The following is a 19,966-nucleotide window of genomic DNA, read 5'->3' on the forward strand; positions in this document are numbered from 1 at the left end:
GATATATTTCTGTTGTTGAGCAGGTGTTTTCATCCTTTCGTGATAGTATGGCGTTGCATTCATTTCATTTACTAAGCGACTTGGCTTATTATTTTTTTCTTGGTCATGTCCTATATAGAGCAAGTCAGCAGTAGAGATACGACTTGAATGAAAAACTATAATTAGCATAATTTGAATATTCAAGACTTATTCATTCTAGGTTGGTTTTTTTTTTTTCATGTCAGAAGTGACATGAGAAACTGCAAGTCATTTCTGGTGTGAAAGAATTGTCTGTCTGCAAGGACATTGTCCAGGAGATGCCGGGATGTTTTGATGTTTACCATCCTTGTGGGAGGTTTCTCTCATGTCCCCACATGGGGAGCTGGAGCTGACAGAGGGAGCTCAACCCTCTCTCTCCAGATTCAAACCGCTGACCTTTCGGTGAGCAGTGGCACAAGGCTTTAACCGATTGCAACACAGGAGCTCCATTAATCCTAGGTGATTTCAGTGCAGTTGTCGATTCATCCTTAGATAGAAAATCAGGGAAGATCCTGCGAAAAGTAGGAGAACTCCAGCAAACCTTTTAAAACTTACAGAAAGAATATGGAATAAAAAACACATGGCCAGAAATGAACAGACATTAAAAGGACGAGACTTTCTACTCAGGCAGACTTATAAGACTGATATTGATTGCAGTTTGTTTGTATCTGCAGCTATTGTTGCATTTCGTTGATTTTAACCAGAGAAGTTATATGTGGTTTTGTGTTATTGTTTATGCACTTTTATATTTTGTGTGTCTGCACCCTTGAGTGCTTTGTGAGCTGCCTCAAGTCCTTTTGGGAGATGATGGCGGGGTATAAATAATTTTTTTTATTATTATTACCATTATCATCATCATTATAAGGCATATTCAAGGATTTATATGATTATGGATTTCAAATACTTTGATGGAACTAGTGGAAAATATGGAAATATATCTGAAAGTAATTTCCAACCATGCTTCAATGTAAATTGAGATTAAACTACCATCAATCATTGTTTCTCAACCTTCGTAATGCTGTGACCCCATAATACAGTTCCTCATGTTGTGGTGACCCATGACCATAACATTATTTTCGTTGCTACTTCATAACTGTAATTTTGCTAGTTATGAATCGTCATGTAAATATCTGATATGCTCAAATTTGAATGCTGGTGGTGGGGGGGGGGATGCTTTTGTCATTTGGGATTGTAGTTGCTGGGATTTATAGTTCACCTACAATCAAAGAGCATTCTAAATTCCACCAATGATGGAATTGAACCAACCATAACACACAGAACTCCCATGAGCAACAAAAAAATACTAGAAAGGTTTGATGGGCATTGACCTTGAGTTTTGGAGTTGTAGTTCACCTATATCCAAAGAGCACTGTGGACTCAAACAGTGATGGATCTGGACCAAACTTGGCATGAATACTCAATATGCCCAAATGTGAACAGTGGTAGAGTTTGGGAAAAATAGACCTTTATAGTTCAGCTACTATCAAGAGCATTCTGAACCCCATCAATGATAGAATTGGGCCAAACCTCCCACACAGAACCCCCATGACAACAGAAAATACTGTGTGTTCTGATGTGGAGCACAATGTCTACTCCACATCAGAACACCTGTATACACCCATTCAAAAATTTGTCAAATTTTTGTACACAAAGTTCTGGCATGAATGCAGAAGAAGTAGGTTCCTTAGAAGCAATGACAACCACAGCAAGAGAAGAAGATCATAGTGTACTTGCTTTGCATAATCTGGTTTGGCAACGTTAACTAAAAATTCCCCTCTCGTGCATTTATTTCGTCCCAGGTGGCGATAAAGATTATTGACAAGTCTCAGCTGGATTCTGTGAACCTGGAGAAGATATATCGCGAAGTGCAGATCATGAAAATGCTGGACCATCCACACATCATCAAGCTTTATCAGGTCTGTAGCCGTCCTTGGTGGGGATTGAGCTTCTTGCCCCAAAAAGTCACATCGATTTGTCCAACTCTTGATTCCAACTCTTATGTAGTGATCCATTAATTCTGGTTTTTACACGTCTAAAAGTGTGTAAAATTTGTTTGTGTTCAATTCAGTGTAGTTGTTGACATCTGAATAGCTTTCAAGGATTCATGATCTGCCAGGGACGGTAGACTCCCATTGATGTGAACTGTCTATCTATGTGCATGATCTGATCATGATGATTTGGTCTTGAAACTTCTGTTGTTTTTATTGCAAGGACATGGTTTAGGTCTGCTTGATCCTATGAAGAACAAGAGAAACGAAGTACCGTATATACTCGTGTATAAGCCTAGTTTTCAACCCTTTTTTAGGTTGAAAAAGTCCCCCTTGGCTTATACTTAGTGTTATTTATTGTTTTACTCTGTTGTAGTTGTTATTTTATTCCATTTATTATTTTACTCTATTATTATTATTATTACATTTATTTTATTTTATTTTATTTATTATTTTACTCTATTATTTTTATTATATTCATTATTGTACTCTATTATTATTGTTATTATCACATTTACATTATTTGCTCTCCTTTTTAAAATTTAGAACATCAAAGCTTCCAGCAATGGGGGGAAAAAACCCTTGGAGGTTCATCCATGCTGCAGAATGAATCCACTTTAATGGCCTTAGCTCAATGCCATGCAATCCTGGGAGCTGTAGTTTGACAAGGTTTGAGGCTTCTCTGCCAAAGAAAACTGATGCCTCACCAAACTATGAATCCCAGGATTGCATAGCATTGAGCAATTAAATGATAGGCGACGTCCCTCAAATAGGAGCTCCAGATGCTCCTGAAGCATCTTCCTTTTTGCTTTGGCTCAGCACTAAGATTATTTTGTTACATGAATCTAATGCGCACCCTTAGTTTGGCAAGGTCATTTGGGGGGGAGGGAGAAGTTAGCATTAGATTCAGATTAATAGGGTGGATTTATTGCTCCACTAAAGGAATCCCTTTAGTGTGTGAATCATAATAAATTGTGGCAAGTTATTGGTGGTATGTATGGGGATCCCAATTGACCTTGCCTCTCTCCTGAGGAATCTGTAGACCAAGAGCAACAGTCAGAACTGACCACGGAACTAGTTCAAGATTGGGAAAGGAGTACGGCAGGGCTGTCTCCTCTCACCCGACCTATTCAACTTGTATGCAGAACACATTATGCAATGTGTGGGGCTTGACGAATCCAAGGCTGGAGTTAAAATTGCTGGATGAAACATTAGCAACCTTAGATATGCAGATGATACCACTATGATGGCTGAAAGCAAGGAGGAGTTGAGGAGACTTTTAACCAAGAAGAAAGTACAAAAGCTGGGATGCAATTAAACACCAAAAAAACCAAGATGATGGCAACCAGACTGATTGATAACTAGAAAATAGATGGAGAAAAGGTGGAGCCTGCGACAGGGTTGGTTTTTCTAGGTACGAAGATGACTGCAGACACAGATTGCAGCCAGGAAATCAGAAGACGTTTCCTTCTTGGGAGGAGAGCATGGACCAATCTTGATTAATAGTGAAGAATAGAGACATCACATTGGCAATGAAGATCCGCATAGTCAAAGCAATGGCATTCACTGTAGCAACCTATAGACCATAAGGAAGGCTGAGTGAAGGAAGAAAGACGCTTTTGAACTGTGGTGCTGGAGGAGAATTCTGAGAGTGCCTTGGACTGTAAGAAGATCCAATCAGTCCATCATCCAAGAAGTAAAGCCCAGCTGCTCACTGGAGGGAAGGATATGAGAGGCAAAGATGTTGGCCACATAGTGAGAAGACAGGAAAGCTTAGAGAAGACAGTGATGCTGAGGAAAATGGAAGGAAAAAAGGAAGAGTGGGCAACCAGGGGCAAGATGGATGGATGGTATCCTTGAAGTGACTAGTTTGGCCTTGAAGGAACTGAGAGTGGCTACAGCCAGTAGGGAGCTCTGGCGTGGGATGGTCCAGGAGGTCACCAAGACTTGGAAGCGAATAAACAACAACAAAGGAAAAAGGAAGGAAAAAGAAAGAGGGGCCGACCCAGGGCAAGATGGATGGATGAGATCCTTGAAGTGACTAGCTTGGCCTTGAAGGAGTTGGGGGTGGCCATGGCCGACAGGGAACTCTGACATGGAATGGTCCAGGAGGTCACCAAGACTTGGAAGCGACTCAACGAATAAACAACAGCAACAAAGGAAAAAGGGGGGAAAAAGGAAGAGGGGCTAAGTTAGGGCGAAATGGATGGATAGTATCCTTGAAGTGACTGGCTTTGAAGGAGCTGGGGGTGGTGACGGCTGATAGGGAGCTTCTGGCGTGGTCCATGAGGTCACGAAGAGTCAGAAGTGACTGAATGAATAAACAACAACAAAGGAAGAAAGTATGGCTGGGTTCATGTTCACGGAGGAACCTAGCTCTAAAAGTGTCATTGTTCTTCAACATTCATTCATGATTAAACCCGTCTCATTCCGATCTCTCTCTCACTCTGACTGTTCTCACAAGCCAGGCTGGAAAAGGATTTCCACGGGGCTTGTGGAATCAACGAGACTTCCTTTCTCACGGAGTCCTGTTGGTTTCCCAAATTCCAGTTGAAGAGGAAAGTTCTGTGGCTGCAGGTTCAGAAGTGCAGCTCACAGTTCAGCCAATTAAATAGTGCGGAGCAGTGAACCTCAAAGGTAGCATAAAGCTTGGAGCGTGGGCTTCCTAATTTACGGGGTTTATGCCAAGTTGTGTGGTTGAGTTGGAAAATTTTTTTTTTTAAGGCGGCTAAGTTTGAGGCTGACTTTATACAATGACGGAAGTTTCTTTCTCCCATGTCCTGAATACTAAGCGGGCGGAGGAAAACATCCCTCTTTCATGACTCAGTTGTTTTTCTCTCTTAGTCAGACACGGCTTGAGACATTGATTGGGTTGCTCATGCTTCACATTGAACCTAAGGGCCCGCGTGTCCTATAAATATAAACTAGGATGAAATGTCAGTGTCGTTGCTTCCTCTGTTGGAGTCGTGCATTTTTGTTTGCTGAATTCTGAGGATTCTTGAAGAATTTCCTAGTGTTCCCAACCTGTGATCCGTGGACCACCCGTGACCCCTGAAGAACTAAAATGTGGTCCACAGTCTCACTGTTACTACAAAGTTGCAATGAGAGTGAGTGGCCACAAAAACCCTCTTATAGTGCAGAGGCAATGGGGATGTCAGGAGGGGAGAAGCTATGACTATCCACAAAGGCTCAACAACAAGCCTCCTGACTGCTGGTCCTCCTCCTCTTCCCTTCCTTGAGTGAAGGTGTTCCACGTGGCACCTGGAAGCGAGGGAGCCTTGGTGTCTTTGTTTTTAGGCCTGTTCCTGGGTTATTTGGGGTGCTGATTCAGAAAATTGCATTGGGTAAACCACATCAGCTCTACATTATTAAATATGATTTTCTGTGGGCAAGCAGATGACGACTACTGGATGGCATATGTTCTGTGTCAGAAACTACAGCTGATGTGGTCAATCCAATGCAGTTTTCTGAGTTAGCACTTCAAATAACCAAACCAAATCTAAAGTTGACCAAAAACAGATTTGTAACCCTTTTGGTACTAATGTTGGGGAGTGGCCCCTGGTCAAAGTGTCCCCTGGGCAAAGTAGTCCCTGGTCCAAGTGGTTCCTGGTCAAGTGTTTCCTAGTCAAAGTGGCCCCTGGGCAAAGTGGTCCCTGGTCAAGTGGTTCTTGATTAAAGTGGCCCCTGGTCAAAGTGGTCCCTGGTCAAAATGGTTCCTGGTCAAGTGGTTCTTGATTAAAGTGGTCCCTGGTCAAAGTGGTTCCTGGTCAAAGTGGCCCCTGGTCAAAGTGGTCCCTGGTCAAGTGGTTCTTGATTAAAGTGGCCCCTGGTCAAAGTGGTCCCTGGTCAAAAGTAGTCCCTGGTCAAAGTGGTTCCTGGTCAAAGTGGCCCTTGGTCAAAGTGGTCCCTGGTCAAGTGGTTCTTGATCAAAGTGGTCCCTGGTCAAAGTGGTTCCTGGTCACAATAGCCCCTGGTCAAGTGGTCCCTGGTCAAAGTGGCCTCTGGACAAAAAAAAAGGTTGGGAACCACTCTTTTAGAAGTATGCACCTCCACTGCTTCCTTGATCAAACCCACAAAAGGCATAGCTGGGTTTGAAACTCTTTAAATGGGTCATGTAAGCATGACTTCAGTCTGTGGTTCTTCATTATATGCTTAAGCTGGCGGACAGATAGAAAGGCATGCACTGAGAAGACCTTCCTTTTTAGTGCCTCTTGTCCTCAAAGTGTTCCTCAGCTCTGTTCTGGGGCCACATTCATCCCATTGGTGCTCTGATAGCACGTTCTTTAAAAGGATAACACATCCATTACCAGAAATGTAGTAGTAGTTCAGTTTTCTTCAATCATGTCTTATTGATGACAGAATTCCGTAAGTGGGTAGTTCTAATAGAAGGATGCAAACATTTTTTTTTTCTAAATTAGGAGTAAAGGAAAGAGTGGTTAATTTTGCAAAAATAACATCACAATTGAATTCCTTCCTTCGGAAATGTTTCCACCAATAGTCACCTGAAACATGCCTTAAAAGGGAGATATTTTTGAAGTATTTGGTGGTGGAGGCATACATGACACATGGATGTCAGGCACCGTTATAACCGAGGATGTACAAAATGAATAATTGCAGAGTTAAGGAGTTATCGCTCCTCTCTTGCAACTTATTTCTTGGATTATTCTCTGTTTTTTGTTGCCGTGACACGTTACCATGGGCACCTTAAGACTCTAAATGAGCTTAGCCCTCATTTGGTGCCAGTGGTGTGCTCTTGTGCCACGAGAGTATTTGGAAACCATCTTGGAATTTGTGGGACTCACTACAATCCTGTGAATTGTTAGCCCTTCCCATTTTTAGGAATGGACGTGAAAGAAGAAGTCATGTAAAAGCAGAGAGGAATTGGAAGGTGCAGAGGGAGAAATTTAAGAGTTTCATACATGTTGTATGTAGTTTCAAAAACATATCTGTTATAGCAGTTTCAAGTATGTGACAAATCTGGATAGGGAGAGAAAAGGGAAGAAGAGTTTAGTCTGAATTCAAATAATGAGGGATTGGAGTTGCTTGTTATAGACAGTTGACATATTAAATAAATACTTTAGGCTTATTTCCTGTTGTGTCTACTTGACCACAAGAGACAGAAAGAAGACAATAATTACCCTATTTACTCAGTTCTAATGCTCACCTCTTTTTGGCTAAATTACCTATCCAAAATTAAGGTGTGCATTAGATTTGCATCATACGGTCATCTCATGGGGAAGCTGCCTCAGGGGCCTCTGGAGCTCCTCTTTGAAGGACGTCATCTCTCATTTAATGGCCAGGACTCAATGCTGTGCAATTCTGGGATTTGTAGTTTGGTGAGGCATCGACATTCTTTGGCAGAGAAGGTTCCAACCTTGTCAAACTACAGCTCCCAGGATTTCATAGCATTGAACTAAGACAGTTAAAGTGGATTCATTCTGCAGTACCCCAAGGTTTCCTTTCCCATCGTTGAAAGCTTTGATGTTTTAAATTTTCAAAAAGAGTGCACTATTTGTCTCTGCATATTGTTTAGCAGCAAATACGCTTCATGTTTTCAGGATTTTGAAAATTGATGTATGCATTAGATTTGAGTCAATATGGTAAATGCGCATTAGATTTGAGTCAATACGGTATCTTTTTTCCTCTAATACACTATACATTTTGGATAATCCTCATTTCCTTCAAGCAGTGGGAAGCGGTTGGCGAGATCTGGCCAAAAAGAAGCAAATATAGGGATTGACAAATGAGAGAAGCTTGCAGAAGTTGCAAACTTGAAAAATTTAAATATCCACAACCTTTTGGAAATTTTTATGATCTTTGGAAAGGCATGACCATGTTAGAAGTCAAAACCTTTTGAAAAATGATGCCATAACGTTTTGGGAAAATAGCATTCATGCAAGGCAATTGAGTTTCTCAGCTTTTAAACTGATGTAAGTATTTCAACTGTTAGGGACAAAGCTATGCCAATGCACAAAACATGTATGTAGAGTTTCAGAAGTGTTCTTTTTAGTTGCCCCATAACATCTACTCTCTCTTAAAATACAGTTGCTTTTAAATCTCGGTTTCAATAGACAAAAATAAGCAGACTTCTTTAGAAGTAACATAGTTGGTTTACTCAAACTTCATGTATTCAGCATACTTTACTTATCAATCCAGTTTCAAATAGGATTTGAAGTAGTTTCTCTGTGTAGATAACACAGAGCATCTTTCTTGAATCTTAACAGTCCAAAATTCAAAGAATCTCTCTCTTCTGAGATTCTAGTTGAGTTCCTGTCTAGTCTGAAAGTCCGATTGAGTCTCTAAACATAATGTTCCTGCTGAAGTCTCTTAAGCATACGGTTCTAAAATGGAGTCTGAGTCCTGAAGAAGCCCAGACCTAATTGCATGGTCTGCAGCCCCACTCACAACAAAGTCTCCGTCTAGTCTGAAAGTCCAATGGAGTCTCTAAGCATAACATTCCTACTAAGTCTGTAAGCATACGGTTCTAAAATAGTCTGAGTCCTGAACAAACCCAGACCCGATCGCATGGTCTGCAGCCCCACTCACAACAAAGTCTCTGTCTAGTCTGAAAGGCCAATGGCATCTCTAAGCATAACGTTCCTACTGAAGTCTGTAAGTATACAGTTCTAAAGTGGAGTCTGAGTTCTGAACAAGCCCAGACCTGATCACATGGTCTGCAGCCGCCACCCCCCCCCCCCAACAAAGTCTATCTAGTCTGAAAGTCCAGTGGAGTCTCTCATCATAACATTCCTACTGAAGTCTCTAAGCATACAGTTCTAAAATGCAGTCTGAGTCCTGAACAAACCCAGACCTTATCACATGGTCTGCAGCCCCACCCACAACAAAGAGTCGAGAAAAAAACTGCAAACTGATACACACATATACAGTGCAGTAAGCAATTTGAATTATATACATAACGAATAAGTGGAGGCTTGAGAAGGTTGCTATTTCCAACACAAACAAATTTAAAACAAAACGGAGACGAAACGGCTCAAAGAAAATACAGGAGCAAACCACCACAATTTTGATCCTTTGTGGGTGAATTTTCCCAGTTCGGCATCCTTTGTGTCTCTGCCTTCAAGATGCAAAGTGTTGGCTAAGAGCCTTTTGCCTTGGTTTTGCAAATATTCCTGGAAGACATAAATTTATCTTATAGACCTTTGGGGGAAAAAAACGCAGGCTTCTGTTTAGAGAAGCGCTTGATCGTAAACCCGTGAAGTAAACAGCAGCGAGGAAGCTTTCAGTGGCTACTTGTGATGTGTTTGGGGACAAAATAGAAAAAAACAAAGTTTCTAGGAATTGTTTCCTTCTTTCCCTTCTTTTTTGCGCAGTTCCACTAATGTGTGGCTTCTCTGTCCACAGGTGATGGAGACCAAAAGCATGTTATACCTGGTGACAGAATACGCCAAAAATGGAGAAATATTCGGTAAGCCTTCTCACGTCAAAAATAGCTTGCTAGCTTATTTCAATGGCGGCGTGCTCTGGCTTATTTGGGGATTGTTTTGATTTCAAACGCGGAAGATTTATATCTCTCAGTGTTTTCTTCAGGCGTAATAAAGCAAGAGCTAATTCAACTTGTTTTTAATCATGGTTGTGCTGCTTCTTTAAATGTAAGGGAAGATAGAGAAGAATATGAGGGTCATATTCCATTCAGTTAGTTGCTTGAGGAAGCCGTCGAGGTCTTTAGGGAAAGGCTTTAATGGTTTGAACCCGCCTTAATAATCTCTTTAATCCAGCCATCTTGGGCGGTGGCTGAACACGATAAGGCTTTGAATACTTTCCAGGCTTTGCAGCTCTTTTTTTTAAAAAAAATATTTTTTTGCAAAGCGAAGCAGATGATCAGCCATAGAAACATCTTCATCCATCATGTGTTTTGGGCACATGTTGTATTATGGTATCTGCAGACCTGGTTAAATGGTTAAACGATGAAACAGTATTTTCCTTCCCAGAGTAAGGAAATACCCTCAGCAATATGTCCCTAAATGCACTTTATCACTGATTTAGGATTATCTGCGCACCCCATCTCTACCTGAAAACTCTATCCCAGTTATATCCTACCCTGTACATGCCCAGTATTATTTTTAAAATTTTGAATTATTACATTTGGCCCAGCCATAGATTTTAAATGCATGTTGTTATTGTTACTGTTTATTGTTTACTTTTGTTTATGAGATTTATTTTAACTGTTGTATTGATGGTTTTCTTATTGCTTTTACTGTTGATGTACTTTGGGCTCGGCCTCATGTAAGCTGCACCGAGTCCCTTGGGGAGATGGTAGTGGGGTATAAATAAAGTTTTTAATATTATTATTATTATTATTATTATTATTATTATTATCTTTGAAATCCTACAAGTTGGCTTTCCATATCCATAGATTCTGCATCAACGCATTCAACCTTGGTTGTGCAATTTGATATTATGCATGCTATTTCCCTGCACAGCTGTATATAATGCAGCTTGAGCATCCCCAGATTTTGGTATCTACAAGGGGAACCAAACCCAAACCAAAGACTTGTTGTGTTTTAGTTTGGAAGGAGATGGTGTTCCAGGATGAAGCCGTGACAGCAAAGTCATGGCCTAATGGTTGAAATGTTTGGAAACCAGTGCTTCAGGTCCCATCTACACTACTTTCTAATCCAGTTTCTGAATACAGATCATTCTTTGAGCTGGATTTATATGGCAGTGTAGACTCCTATAATCCACTTCCAAGCAGATAATCTTGATTCAGAAACTGGATTATATCTATGTCGAAAGCTTTCATGGCCAGGATCACTGGGTTGCTGTGAGTTTTCTGGCCTGCCTGGCCATATTCCAGAAGCATTCTCTCCTGATGTTTTGCCTCCATCTATGGCAAGTATCCTCAGAGGTTGTGGGCCCTGTTGGAAACCAGGTAAGTGGTGTTTATATATCTGGAATGCCCAGGGTGGGAGAAAGAATTCTTGTCTGTTCAAAGCAAGTGTGAATGTTTCAGTCGGCCACCTTGATTAGCCAGCTTCCAATAAAGGATTTCCCCAGGCAGGAAGCAGCCAGGCTTTGAAGCTGCAAGGCCATTCAATGCTAATTAAGGTGGCCAGTTGCAACATTCACACTTGCCTCGAATAGACAAGAGTTCTTTCTCCCACCCTGGACATTCCATAGAAACCACTTGCCTAGTTTCCAACAGACCTCTATGCAGATGCCAGAAGCATTCTCTCCTGATGTTTCACCCACATCTATGGCAGGCATCCTCAGAGGTTGTGAGGTCTGTTGGAAACTAGGCAAGTGAGGTTTATATATATATCCCTGTTGAATAAGGTCTATAGAAACCTCACTTGCCCAGTTTCCAACAGACCTCTATGCAGATGCCAGAAGCATTCTCTCCTGACATTTCGCCCACATCTGTGACACACATCCTCAGAGGTTGTGATGTCTGTTGGAAACTATGCAAGTGAGGTGTGTGTGTGTGTGTGTGTGTGTGTGTGTGTGTGTGTGTGTATATATATATATATATATATATATATATATATATATATATATATACCCCTGTGGAATAATGTCCAGTGTGGCAGAAAGAACTCTTGTCTGCTTGAGGCAAGTGTCAGTGTTGCCATTGATCACCTTGATTAGCCTTGTAGCTTCAAGGCTTGGCTGCTTCTTGCCTGGAGGAAATCTTTGTTGGGAGGTAATTAGCTGGCCCTGATTGTTTCTTGCCTGGAATTTCCCTGGTTTTTTTTAGGTTTTTTTAAAAAAAATATTTAGTGTTACTCTTTATTTACTGTCCTGATTTTAGAGTTTTTAAATACTGGTAGCCAGATTTTGTTCATTTTCATGGTAGCGTAATGTAAATTAATCACACCAATTTCCATATAATGTGAAGTTGTGTGTTGGGGAGAGGACACAGGCTGTGGGGTATCCCCACTCTATGTTTCATAGCTTTTACAGTTTTTACTTTACATCTCGCTGCCACTCAAATAATTCATGGAGATAGTTTGGGAAACTCAATGCCTCGATGCTGGGACAATCCGTACTTCCCGTGTCCCCAAGTGTGAAATTTGAGCAATCCTCTGTTGTTCCCTCTCGGATGTGGTGCGTCTCTCTCCAGCGTTTGCAGAGACGTCTCCTGAGAGGAAATGCAGGAATGAGGGCACCAACCTGCATGCAAGGACAAACCCGACGCTCCTCTGTTCATTATCACTTTATCTTTTCCCACAGCAATTGTTTTTGGGGGCCGTTTCCATGTAGATGAGGCTTCCTGTCATTCAGTGGCAACTTTGCTTGAGTTGGCTAATTACCATTAGCATTCGACATAGGACTCCATGTGACAGAGTCTTGTTGAGAAGAGAACCTATACATTATTTTAAACCGAAGGACTGAGACCTATCTCCTTAATCATAGGTATTCTCTCCAAACTTCACCCGTAATATTATTATACCCATAAAATGAATTTATGAGACATCTGTACAATTAGGAGCTATTTTAGAAAGTGGTTGTTTCCCTCTTATGTCCAAATGAGGAAATTCTAAACTGAATCTATCAGAAGGTGGTTATTGTTCATAGAATCATAAAATTGGAAGAGACCGCAAGGGTCATCCAATCCAATCCCCTGCCATTCAGGTGTTGTTGTGTTGTCGAAGCCTTTCGTGGCCAGAATCACTGGGTTGCTGTGAGTTTTCCCGGCTGTCTGGCCATGTTACAGAAGCAGTCTCTCCTGACATTTTGCCCACATCTATGGCAGGCATCCTCAGAGGTTGTTAGGTCTGTTGGAAACTAGTCAGGTGTGGCTTATAGGTAAAGGTAAAGGTTTTCCCCTGACATTAAATCCAGTCATGTCCGACTCTGGGGTGTGGTGCTCATCTCCATTTCTAAGCTGAAGAGCCGGCATTGTCTGTAGACACCTCCAAGGTTATGTGGCCAGCATGACTGCATGGAGTGCTGTTATATATCTGTGGAATTCCCAAGGTGGGAGAAAGAACCTTGATCTTGTCTTCTAATCAAGGTTGGAGTTGGCCAGCTTGATTAGCATTGAATGGCCTTGCAGCTTCCAAGCCTGGCTGGTTGCTGCATGGGGATCCTTTATTGGGAGGTGATTAGCTGATCCAGATTGTTTCATGTCTGGAATTTCCCTGTTTTTGAGTGTTGTTCTTTCTTTACTGTCCTGATTTTAGATTTTTTAAAATAGTGGTAGCCAAATTTTGTTCATGCTAATCAAGGTGGCCATTTGCAGCATTCACACTTTCCTCAAACAGGCAAGAGTTGTTTTCTCCCACCCTGGACATTCCACAGATATATTCATCTCACTTTGCCAAGTTTCCAACAGACCTCAGAACTTCTGAGGATGCATGCTACAGATGTGGGCAAAACATCAGTAGGGAATGCTCCTGGAACATGGCCAGACAGCCTGGAAAACTCACAGCAACCTTGTTGTTGTTGTTGTTGTTGTTGTTATCCCCCACTTTTCCCCCAGAACGGGCCCAAAGCAACCTTAGAAGCATTCAAATTGTAAATATGTATACATAAACTAATTAAAATTATTAAAAACCATTCAATTAAAACACCATTAAAATATTTTTTATTATTTTTATTATATCAAGCCCACTTTGCCTAGTTTGTAACAGACCTCACAACCTCTGAGGATGCCTACCGTTGATGTGGGTGAAACATCAGGAGAAAATGCTCCCAGAACATTCTCGGAAAACTCACAGCAACCCTGTTGTTGTTGTTATTGTTATCCCCCACTTTTTCCCCAGAATGGGCCCAAAGCAACCTTAGCAGCATTCAAATTGTCAATATGTATAAATAAACAAATTAAAATTAATAAAAGCCATTAAATTAAAACACAATTAAACATATTTTTTATTATTTTTATTATATTAACCCCACTTTGCCTAGTTTGTAACAGACCTCACAACCTCTGAGGATGCCTGCCATTGATGTGGGTGAAACATCAGGAGAGAATGCTCCTGGAACATTCTCGGAAAACTCACAGCAATCCTGTTGTTGTTGTTGTTGTTGTTGTTATTGTTATCCCCCACTTTTCCCCAGAACGGGCCCAAAGCAACCTTAGAAGCATTCAAATTGTAAATATGTATAAATAAACTAATTAAAATTATTAAAAACCGTTAAAAATAAATAAATTTTGTTGTTGTTATTGTTATCCCCCACTTTTTTCCCATTAAAAATAAATAAATTTTGAAAAAGCTAGAAGCAGTGAAACTCGAGCAGTGCCTATTTCGTTGTCAGAAGGCCAAGAGCTGGGCGCAGCAGAGGTGACTTTCACAAAAACGTTCCTCAACAATAGGTCTGAAAGATTGTGTGTTTGTGTAAGTCATGGCTTAAGCGCATTGCGGTTACATCATCCAGGAACAGAACGCAAACCGGCCTTCATTCCTGAAACCTGGCTTCAGGTCTGGGAACGGCTTGCTTGCTGATCTGGGTGAGATATTCTTCGAAGGGCAAAGTGACACTGAAGCAGTTAAGGGGATAATCTTGCTTAAAGTCACTAGTCTAAATGGCAGGCAGTCGGTGTGGCTTTGTCAGTGTTCTTGGGTGGAGGAAGGACTCTTTTGACTGGAGTGGAGTTCATTGCTTCATGCTGGAGAAGAGGGCTTTAGGGATTGGCGAGCGGAGGAGGTGGAGATGCCAAGAGACGCTGCCCTCCTCTTTGCTCAATGCCTCCGCTTTAGAGCGAGCCTTGCTGAGCTGGCAGCAGTCCTGAACATGTTTGTGCTGTATTTTTGCTCTGGGAGCTTATCATTGAACTGTACCTTGCGGCGTCCTGGGTGTTGGTCAACCAGATGTTTTATAAGAGCCCCAAAGCGAGCCTGCTGTTGATAACGAAAGCTGGCAAAGGAAATCAAACTCCCTTGTGCTGGTGAAGGGCTTCCTACTCTTATTAATACTAACCAAGCAGAATTTCCCCAGCTAAATCCCTATTTATGGCAGACGGAAAGACAGTACCAAGGTCCCAACAACATCTGTTATAGAACTCCAATATGCCGATGATACTGTAGTATGTGCGCATTCACAAGAAGATCTCCAAGCCACTTTGCAGAAGCATACGAGAAGCTCGGCCTGTCATTGAACATCGAGAAAACCAAAGTGCTCTTCCAGCAGTTACCAGCCAATTAGTTTATTGGTGTACAGCTTAATGGTGTAACATTAGAAAATGTTGACCTTTTCCACTCCCTTGGCAGCCACCTCTCCACCAAAGTCAACATTGACACTGAAATTCAACATCGCCTGAGCTCTGCAAGTGCAGCATTTTTCCGAATGAAGCAGAGAGTGTTTGAGGACCGGGACATCCGTTGGGATACCAAGGTGCTTCTTGATAAAGCTATTGTCCTCCCAACCCTGCTATATGCCTGCGAGACGTGGACTATTGACAGACGCCACATGCAACTCCTAGAACTATTCCATCAGCGTTGCCTCCAGAAAATCCTGCAAATTTCTTGGGAAGACAAGCGGGCAAATGTCAGCATGCTGGAAGAAGCAAAGACCACCAACATTGAAGCGATGGTCCTCCGCCATAAATTCTGCTGGACTTTTGTCTGGATGCCTGACCACCGTCTCCCAAAGCAGTTGCTCTATTCCAAACTCAAGAACAGAAAATGGAATGTTGGTGGGCAGGAAAAGAGATTGAAAGATGGGCTCAAAGCTAACCTTAAAAACTCTGGCATAGACACTGAGAACTGGGAAGCCCTGGCCCTTGATCGCTCCAGCTGGAGGTCAGCTGTGACCAGCAGTGCTGCAGAAATTGAAAGGACACGAATGGAGGGCGAAAGAGAGAAGCGTGCCAAGAGGAAGGCGCGTCAAGCCAACCCCGACCGGGACTGCCTTCCACCTGGAAACCAATGCCCTCACTGTGGGAGAAGATGCAGGTCAAGAATAGGGCTCCACAGTCACCTATGGATCCACCACCAGTACACCGATCCTGGAAGACAATCCTACTCTGGCAATGAGGAATCGCCTAAGTAAAGTAAAGTAAGATACCAACCAAAGTAACTAGTTTGCGATTAAACAGTATTCTTAACCCACCAAGCTATACAATTAATCCCTTTTAAAACCTCTAGCTTAACTGGGTGTCAGCGCCCCATTTCTTGGCTGCACAGAGACATTCTGCATGTAGGCAAAGTGAGATGTCAGCTTTTGCTTATCTAAGACACTGTTTTTAGTGACCTTCTTGCCCTCTCCTGTACCTTGAAGTGTTTTAAAAGCTTTATAAACATACTTCAAATATTCAGTAAGCTATACATAAAAGGAATTTGCTCTGGAGCTGTTATCACACCTCTCCTTTAGTGATTGGTTGCTTCTGTTTGAAGAACACACCTACAGTGCTGGATCTCTCTACATATTTTCTTGGGCCTTCAAGACTATCCGTGTACCTTTTGTACCTTACTTACTTACTTAGGCGATCCCTCATAGTCCGAGGATGATGGTCCTCCAAGTCATGTGTCTTGACGGTGGATATGTAGATGACTGTGGAGCCCTATTCTTGACCTACATGTTCTCCTGCAGTGAGGGCATTGGTTTCCAGGTGGAAGGCAGTCCCAGTCGGGGTTGGCTTGACATGCCTTCCTCTTGGCACATTTCTCCCTTTCGCCTTCCATTTGTGCCTCTTCAAATTCTACAGCACTGCTGGTCACAGCTGACCTCCAGTTAGAATGCTCAAGGGCCAGGGCTTCCCAGTTCTCAGTGTCTGTGCTACAGTTTTTAAGGTTGGCTTTGAGCCCATCTTTGAATTTCTTTTTCTGTAAATCCGTTTCCCATTCTTGAGTTCAGAGTAGAGTAGCTGCTTTAGGAGACGGTGATCAGGCATTTGGACAATGTGGCCGGTCCAGCGGAGTTGATGGCGGAGGACCATCACTTCAGTGCTGGTGGTCTTTGCTTCTTCTAGCATGCCTGTTTTCCCAAGAGATTTGCAGGATTTTTCAGAGGCAATGCTGATGGAATCATTCCAGGAGTTGCATGTGATGTCTGTAGACAGTCCACGTTTCGCAGGCATATAGCAGGGTTGGGAGGACAATAGCTCTATAAACAAGAACCTTGGTCTCCCTACGGATGTCCCAGTCCTACGATGTACCTATGGTGGTCCCATCAACGTTACATAAAGAGTACTCAGAGGTATTTTATATTCGAAATTGCATAACCTATTGGAAATAAGTGCACTATAACCTTATTGACAAAAGGTAAAAATGATGTCACATCCGTTTGGCACATGAACATGTGGAGACCACTTTTGAAAACCATGACCTTGTTAGAAGTCAACCCTTTGAGCAAGTGATATTCATAAGCATTCATGTAAACTGCACATAGGTAGCTCAGCTGTTAAACTGAAGAACCATGTCTTTAAACTGCCAAGGATAAAGACATGCTGTTACAAAACTATATATTGAGTTAGCAGTGGATGGTTGTTTCTTTGAAGCTGAAGTTGCTCAAAAATATGCATTCAGAGATTTTAAAAAAGAAAAATAGTCTTCTTTTAAAATAACATCTCAGGTTGTGATTTCCAGCAGTTTTGGCCTTTCCTTCTTCGGAAACATAGGCCTCAGCACCTGGCATTCATTGCTGGTCTTCCATCCAAGTACTAACCAACACTGGCCCTGCTTAGCTTCCAAGATCTGGTGCTTTTGTTAAAAAAAGAAAACCTTAGAAATACCTCTGATTAGAAAAATCAGAATGGTTGATTTGGGCTTAATTTCTGTTAGGTCATGTGTTTGGAAATATCAGCCTGTTCCAAGTTCTTCCACATGTTTCACCTCCAAATAAGGAACACACTGCTGAGAGCAGGACAGGAAGCCACTTCGCTTCCAAGCAAAAGGCCTCTCAATTCCAGCTATTGTTTTACTCAAGTCTGAGGAGGTTTCCAGATTTCTACTGAATTGCCCCAAGCAATTGGAGAAGGCGGAACGTGTCTGTAACGCAAGCGTGGAATAAACCGCAATGTCAGAGGGCAGGCGTCGCATACTAATACCTGGCAAACAAAGGAGGATATTATTGTTGCTGCTTTTTGAGTGTAAAGTTAGGGATTGTTGATCTGAATCATAGGATATCACTGGTGTTGGCGAGCTTCCTTGAAAGGGCCAAGTCTTTTGAGAACCCTCTAAGTTGGACTACTGCAATGCGCTCTGTGCAGGGCTGCCTTTAAAGACTGTTCAGAAGGCTTACTTGGTATTGAATGCCAGAGTTTGTGGGAGCTAAATATTTTTTTCCATCACTTTATGACTGGTTTGGTCTACCTGTATTGACTCCCTGTTCATTTCTGAGGCTAGTTTAAGATTCATGTATTTAACTTTAGTTGCAAACTCTTGTCTATCCTCCTCTGTATTAACTAAAGCCTCATGATTGACATCTGAAGTGCTAGACCAGGTATAGGCAAACCCAGGCCCGGGGGGCCAGATGCAGCCCCTTGGGCTCTTTTCTCAGGCCATCCTCTCTCACACCATCCTATCCTTCCTTCCTTCTCTCTTTCCTGCCTCCTTCCCTCCTTCTTTCTCCTTCTCTTCCATCCTTTCATTTTTCTTCCTCTCTTTCCTTCCTTCTTCCTTCCCTCCCTTTCCTCCCTATTTTTCCTTCCCTCCTTCCCCCTCTCTCTTTTTTCCTTCCTTCCTTCCTTCCTTCCTTCCTTCCCATTTGTCTTTCCTTCCTTCTCTCTTTTCTTCCTCCCTCTTTCCCTACCTCCATTCCCTTCCATCCTTTCACCCTTCCTTCTCTCTTTCTTTCCTTCCTTCTTTCCTTCCATCCTTCACCCACTTTTCTCTTGTCTTCTCTCCTTCCTTCCTTCCTTCCTTCCTTCCTTCCTTCCCATTTGTCTTTCCTTCCTTTTCTTTTTTTCCTCCCTTTTTTCCCTCAATTCCCTTCCATCCTTTCATTCTTCCTTCTCTCTTTCATTCCTTCTTTCCTTCCATCCTTCACCCACTTTTCTCTTGTCTTCTCTCTTTCCTTCCTCCTTACCTCCCTCCCTCCCTTCCCTCTTTCTCCTTTGATCCCTCCCTCTTTCCCCCCTCTCTCCCTCTTTCTCTTTCCTTCCCCTTTGTCTTTCCTTCCTTCTCTCTTTCCTCCCTCCTTCCCTCTTTCTCCCTCCCTCCATTCCGTCCCACCCTTTTGTCTTTCCTTCCTTTTCTCTTTCCTTTATCCTGTCCGTCCTTCCTTCCATCCATCCATCCCTCCCTCTTCCTCTTTTTCTTCCTTCCTTCTCGTTTTCCTTCCTCATTTCCTTTCTTTCCCTTTTGTCTTTCCTTCCTTCCCCCTCTCCCTCTTTCTCTTTCCATCCTTCCCTTCCTCTCTTTCATCCTTCCTTCTCCCTTTCTTTCCTCCTTCCCTTCCTTCCTTCCATCACTGGGCAGCCAATCCTCCTAGCATATGGCCCCCAAGTTAGAACGTTTGCTCCTGCTTGTGCTAGACTCTTCTGTGCTGGCTCCAACCTCTGGAATGTACCTTTTGTTCATCTTCCTCATTGGATTTGGGGCAGTCTCTAAGGACCTTTTTTTCCACCCAGCTCTGGTGTTGCCTATTCTGTCTGTTCTCAGATTTTCAGTATTTTTATTTGCTTCCTAAAATGACCTAATTTGATTGCTCTGTCTGATTTTTGTTGTACCTGCGGTTGTTTTTCTATGTTGTTTTACTGACAGCAACAAGCAACCTTGAAAGGGCAAGGCATTTTTAAAATTATAAATATTTTTTCAATCTTTGTACTGGAATGGCCTGCTTATACATAAAGGTGGCGTGCGTTGCTGAGCTCTGTTATCAATCCAGAATGTATTGGTACATGTTATTGGTCCTTTCCCTTTGGGTTTCCCTTGGCTGTATGTAATGGGAAACTAGTTCTGAGACTTCCTCTTGCAATATCCCTAATAAGCAAGCCATCGTCCCTGGAGAAAAAGCTGCAGCTTAAATTATTATCTTGCAGTCGGCTCTTCCAAATCTCCTTAGAGCAAGGTCCAGCTGGTGTGTCAAAACCCCTGTTGTGTAGAAGAGCCGTCTGT

General features: G+C 42.3%; 1 protein-coding gene across 1 annotated transcript in view; it reads left to right on the forward strand.

Annotated features, from left to right (window-relative positions):
• Positions 1 to 19,966, forward strand: part of SIK2 (salt inducible kinase 2) — a 113,883-nt gene that overhangs the window by 23,901 nt on the left and 70,016 nt on the right. The window contains exons 2-3 of the mRNA XM_060786943.2: positions 1,818 to 1,934; positions 9,369 to 9,432. Of these exons, the coding sequence (XP_060642926.2) occupies positions 1,818 to 1,934; positions 9,369 to 9,432 (181 nt within the window). The remainder of the gene's footprint in view (positions 1 to 1,817; positions 1,935 to 9,368; positions 9,433 to 19,966) is intronic.

Source organism: Anolis sagrei, chromosome 7 (assembly GCF_037176765.1).
Source record: "Anolis sagrei isolate rAnoSag1 chromosome 7, rAnoSag1.mat, whole genome shotgun sequence".
Taxonomy (NCBI): Eukaryota; Metazoa; Chordata; class Lepidosauria; order Squamata; family Dactyloidae; genus Anolis; species Anolis sagrei.